Source organism: Neolamprologus brichardi, chromosome 6 (assembly GCF_056152115.1).
Source record: "Neolamprologus brichardi isolate AB-2024 chromosome 6, ASM5615211v1, whole genome shotgun sequence".
Taxonomy (NCBI): domain Eukaryota; kingdom Metazoa; phylum Chordata; class Actinopteri; order Cichliformes; family Cichlidae; genus Neolamprologus; species Neolamprologus brichardi.
In genome coordinates, this window is record NC_142109.1 from 31,744,689 (window position 1) to 31,750,811 (window position 6,123).

General features: G+C 38.7%; 1 protein-coding gene across 2 annotated transcripts in view; it reads right to left on the reverse strand.

Annotated features, from left to right (window-relative positions):
- The window catches only part of vwa11 (von Willebrand factor A domain containing 11), a 30,429-nt gene extending 29,123 nt beyond the window's left edge, over positions 1-1,306 (reverse strand). The window contains exon 1 of one of the 2 annotated variants that reach the window (XM_035907762.2): positions 1,187-1,306. In XM_035907762.2, the coding sequence (XP_035763655.2) occupies positions 1,187-1,194 (8 nt within the window). In that variant the 5' untranslated portion in view covers positions 1,195-1,306. The remainder of the gene's footprint in view (positions 1-1,186) is intronic. The other variant, XM_035907763.2, reaches the window with a different exon arrangement.
- Between the last annotated feature and the right edge of the window lie 4,817 nt (positions 1,307-6,123).

The following is a 6,123-nucleotide window of genomic DNA, read 5'->3' on the forward strand; positions in this document are numbered from 1 at the left end:
AGACAATGAAACAGCAGGTCAACAGTGAGAACACTCGCAGCATAATATGCTGCAAATGATATCGTCGGAGAGATTATATAAAATCTAAAAAAAGAAAAGAAAAGGATGAAAAAGAGTATGGTGAGGTTAAGTATTGCTTTAAAGTATGTAATGCACTGCTAGAGCTGACAGATGCTGCCTAGAGAATTAAGCAAAGCTGAGGTTTATCACAGTGAATTTCCCATGACCATCATGTACTTAAGTGTATGCCTATGCGCACATTGGGTGATAAAGGTACAAACTGTCTATACATATGTCTATACAACAGTGCCTCAGCCTTGGGGATAAGGGGAAGAGCTCATTGTGGAGCTAGTGGTCCTCTGCAGCCCAGAAGGATTGGTGAGATAAAGCATTGCCCCTCAGTAATTCAAAGAAGATGATTGGATGTATAACAAAGTCTTCTTCAAAGTATTTCTAAGCATTAGTCTAGAAATTTCCAATTTATATGGCTTTTTTGGCCGTTACAATGTGAGGAGTGTTTAGCTGCAACCAAGAACCTCAAATCAAACTGTTAAGAGCATTTTTCCTATAAATGTTACACAGTTGTTGACAGAAAAAGTGTAAATTTGGTATAAGATACAAACCAACTAAATACTCTCAAATCCCAAGAACGTTAATATTCACAAACAAGATAACACAATGCAATGTCCGCTGTTTTCGTGTTTGTTGGTTTGTTTTTATTTTGTTTTATTTTGCGAGTTGGCTATTAGATGCTGCTCCAGCAGGTCAGAGAATTCCCCGCCTCCGCCCCCCCCCCCCCCCCCCCCCCCTCCTGCCTGCGCTGCAAGCAGCAGGCGCACCTCGCAAACGAAGGGCGCCCTTACTCCCAGCAAATGGGCGATAGAAAACCGATCGGTGCGTATGTCATTCCCAATATGCGCTGACTGACGCCGATGTCCGTGATGTCGCCTCCCACCACGATGCCGCCCGTGTCGCCCGTATCTAAAACCGCTACTGCTTACTGATTTATTGTACTGTATTATACATTCCAAAAATACTCTTAAGTTATTTTATTAGGTATGTTGTATTCTTGTACAGCACTTTGGTCAACGCTCCTGCTTAAATGTGCTATATAAATAAATAAACTATAAACTAAAACTATAATAAAAGATCACATAAACTGGAGAAGTGGAAGTATTTTACTTACCCCTGCATAGAAGAATGAGTAATCTAGGGGGTTTTGTATGGTTACGAAGAAACTCCTGACACAAAGGCTGTTTGTTTGTGTCAGACTTTGACTGTGGTCGAGGACACTTCTAAAAGTTTGCACTCCTCCTTCTCTTTTTTACTTGCCACTGCACTATATGATTCAGTGCAAGATTAGGCATGTGTGTGTTTGTCAATGCTGGAAAGACACAATTTCCTGTATTACATTACATATAGTTATAACTGAATTTCATTTACTTCTTTGAATTTTATTTTAAAAGAAGTACATTTTGTAATCTTCTTTCTTCATTTCTTCTTTGTCTTTAGGCAGAATTAAGGTCAAACATAGGTGAAACTGTTAAAAGTTGATAACTGGTTCATTACTGCTGAACTGGATCGATAACACAATCATGTCACTGTAAACTAATAGTATTAGTATTTCCAAATACTGCTTTGCAACTTTTGGATTTCCAAGATTGACTAAATACATTATGTACTTACCAACCTTATTATCAGCTCCAGCTTTAAAATCTAGTACATCTAGTTAATGTTTAATGTTAACCCCCAGAAAGGCTCTTTCAGCTTTAAAGCTGATGCATTCTGGCTCCATTCTGTTTTTTTCTTGTATTCTGCTGGAATCAATGTGCATGATTCACAGTTTATACAGCTTCTCGAGTCATTCTTTCTCTAAATCGAGCTGTTTTAGCAGCACCCCCTTTAAGCCTCTGTGACGCATGGTTGAGCAGTGAAGGCAGAAAGGAGGGACCTTTAAAAGAGTTCAGCAGTTCAAGCGTCTTTTTAACTGTCCCTTTCCCGTTACAACAATGGATTAGTGCAGCAGATTAACAGTGCAGGTCAATTTGGCCAAAACTAAGAAAATGACTAAAACTAGATTGGAAAAAAAATGTAATTGGGAATCTCTAGCAATGAAGATGAAAGTCTCACAAATATATCAACTAAGAAAACAGATTTGTATCATGCATCAATTCAGTTGTGCCTTTGGCAGTACAGTCGCTGTGGCTTGCTTAAAACGGTTTCCTGAAATAAATGGATTCTTAAGAAAAGATGTCGATAGGCAGGAGATCCTCCCATAAGAAGAAATAAAAAAAATTTCCACTATCCCAAGTGAATTATGTAACTAATCGAAAACCTGGTTTCAAATATTTTGAAAACTCCCCGTCCTTCATGTCAATTTTGGCAGATTTCACAGGAATCCATGGGTGACCAGAAAAGGAATTCAAAATGTTGCACAATGGTTTAGTTGTTCATGAGTCAAACCAAAGGAAGTCAGCAAAAGTAGTCATTTAGAGTGGTGTGGAGCCTGAGCTTGTGGCTTACAGGGATAACTCATATTTACAACAACTTCATTATTGCAAACTCTCATGTTTAGCATGAGAATTCAGCAGTGAAACAGTAAATGCCACTAAACAAAAACACAAGGAAGGAATTACATGAAGACATAATTTGCAGTGCATTCAGAAATATTCAGAAAGTACACATCAAAGTCACAAATATCTTATTTCTTTGTTCCCCAGTGCTCAGGACTTTCTATTTTATAGATATTTTAACAGTTCCCCTGCTTAAAATTTAAAAGACCCAGGTACATAAAAATGCTTCACAGACGAGCTACATTTGCAGGGTTACAATAATAAAGGAGCAAAGAAAATACAGTTATCATTACAGATGGTGGCGTGGCACAAGCGCAAACCGGGGAAAAGTTAAAATCTAATTTGTCTAGAAGGCTAGCTTAAACAGGTGGGTTTTTAAACGTGATTTTAAGGATTGAATGGATTCCGACGCACGGACATCAATCGGCAAGCTGTTCCAAAGTTTTGGTGCGGCAAAAGCAAAAGCACGATCACCCCTAGTCTTCCGTCGAGAAATTGGTTGCACTAAGAGCCCCCTGTTTAGAGGATCTAAATGCTCTCTTGGGGGTGTAAGGGTCAAGGAGGTTGATTAAGTTGCTGGGCGCCAAGTTATTTAAAATTTTAAAAGTGTATAAAAGGTTTTTAAAAACTATACGGTATTTGACGGGGAGCCAGTGAAGGTTAGCGAGGACGGGTGTATTATGCTCATGTCTTCTGGTGCCGCTTAAAAGACATGCTGCGGCATTCTGGACTAGTTGCAGGCATTGGATGAGGGAAAGTTGGAGGCCTAGATAAAGATATTTGCATTAGTCAGGAATGTAGATACTCACAACTCCTAGTCAGCCTGTACTTAATAAACTCAATGCATCAGCCACTGGTTTGAGTTACGGATCTGATTAACAGAAACCACTGGGTTATGATCCGTGTAAACTGTAACTGGATAGTGGGAGGAGCTGAAGTAAACTTTAAAGTGCTTCATGTCTAAAATTACTGTGTGTGCCTCCATTTAATAGTGCAAAGGATGCAGGAAGGATGGGGTGCAATCTGACCTCAGGAAATCACATAATAGGGTGGGGCCAGGTTTCACAATGAGCTCACCCGAAACCCTGGCTGATTTTGACCCACACCCGCTTTCACGCCTTGGCTCATGTGATTAGGTAGAGGATCATCAGGGGGTCCTTTGTCCCTCTTTGGGGGGAAACTCCCACTGGGTTTAAATCTGGGACTCTCCACCATTTGACCTTAGAACTGAAGAAGCTTCTCGGACGAGAGGTGAAACGTCTTCAAGCAACTCAAAGAAGTCCAGACGCTTTTCTTTCCAAGCTCCTTAGACTACGATGACCTGGATGACTGAGAACCTTCACAGACATTTTAAACCGCCACTCCGAGTTTTGGACGAAATGGATTCTGGGATATTGCATTTCATCATTTCGAGCTGATTGAAGACCAAAACAGCCAATCAGATTTTTTTGCATCCAAGTCTGGGATTGGATGGTTTTGTGGCACAAATATAACGGTGTACAGAAAGAGTTGAATGCACACGGGCAGAAATGTTGAGAGCGCAAGCAGCACGTTGCAAGCAAGCGCAAATGTAAAAACTGAGCGAGAGGGGCTGCTATTGTGTGTGTGTGTGTGGATAATAGCAAACACTGAAATACATTTTTTGCACGCAGCAATGAATTTTGTTCACTCAAATTTAGCTTTTCTTCGCTCAAAATAAATTTCTCCTCAAAATGCAACACTTGCACCTGCAGATTTTTTTTTAAGTGCACTCAGAATAGTGCAATTTAAGCGTGCACATGACTCATAATAATAATAATGGATTGCATTTATATAGCGCTTTTATGGGACCGCTTTACAATACCACAATTCATTCACTCTCACTTTCATACACTGGTGAAGGCAAGTTGTAGCCACAGCTGCCCTGGGGCAGACTGACTCAACAGTTAAGTGATCAGTTTGCAATTCTCCCAGGCACAGAGACAAGAGGAGTTAGGCTAAACGGTAAATTACAACCTTAATTAAAAATACCCCCAAAAAAGATATGCAGACAAGTAGCAACATGAAACTAATTTTTGTTTTACTTTTTCTACATGTGTGAGGCCCAATTCCAATTTGATTAATGTGAGCAAAAGGGCCACATGCTTTGGTATATGTCCAACAGCATTATTTTTTTAATAAAATATTACATTTAGTCTGTTTAATCCATGTGCAGTTATTTTGATAGTACCAAAAACTTTCAGCCAAATGGAGCATGTGCCACACAACTAACATAACTTTATTTTACTAATTTCAGTGTAAGTTCTCTCCCATTGTGTCCATCATTGTTAATATGTGTTTTGCAAATGTTTCGTCCTTGTTCCATTTCAGAAACCTAGTACAACACCAAATATTGAAACAGATGAATGGAATTCAGCCTCAATGAACATTTTCCAACTGTTTCTAAAAATGTCTTCTGTGAAAACAACTTTATAATTTAAACCACATAATGGTTTAAATGATAAATTACTGTAATTATGCAGAATGAAACATGTTGATAGTAGTTTGGCTTGGAAGGAGACGGGAGTAGAGTGTTCTTCATAGATCCTTACAGTAACTGTGCTTCATCTTAATTTCTTCTAACCGCACCAGTTGGATTTTTCTCCTTTTATACTTTCCCACCCCGCTTTGTCATCTTTTTGGCTTCTCTTATGGGAAAACTGACTTAATTGCAGTTTCTTTTACCATTCCTGCCCCAACAAAGCTAGTAATTTGCTTTTTTATACACCCAGTAAGTGAAACATGGAAACATTGTTTACAGAGATGTATTGCAGCTTTAGCATTAATCTGATAAACATCTTAACCTTTTTAAAATAAGATAGATAGATAGGTAGATAGATAGATAGATAGATAGATAGATAGATAGATAGATAGATAGATAGATAGATAGATAGATAAATCCCCCTACTGTGAATCTATACTGTACAGAGAGATAGATAGGTTGCAGGATATGAAAGAAAACAATCTTCTTCTTCTTTTTTAATCAGCATTTTTCGTGTCTACATGTTGGGTCTTTTTCTGTTGATCCCTTCTCTGTTTCTCTTTGAATTCCTTTTGGATTCTCTTGTGGGATCATGTCATTTTCTTTTCCTGAAACCATTCCTGCCCCACCTATTTTAGGAATGGTTCAGTTCTAAGGGAGTCCTTCTCTCTAGATCTATGTCTGCGTCTTCACATTTTGGTCTCAGAGCCAAAACTTTAAGAGACTTCTTACTATCATTCTGTACACTGTTTTGCGAGATACATTTCTATATTGGGAATATAGTAAGCAATGGGAAGCAGTATTAGGTCCAGAGGATTGAGGACAAGCCTACATCAACATTGGAAGAGACGAGATCAGAGTGAGAGTGAGGAAATAAATACGGGATTACTGGAGATGTCACAAACACGGACAGGAAATGGTGTCAGGCTCAAAAAAGATCTATGCTAACCACTGTCATTGACACACTTATAAACATCTCAATATTTTGATATCTGCTTGTTAATGGGTCAGTTTCTACATAAACTGGAAAGAGACATTTAAAAATATATT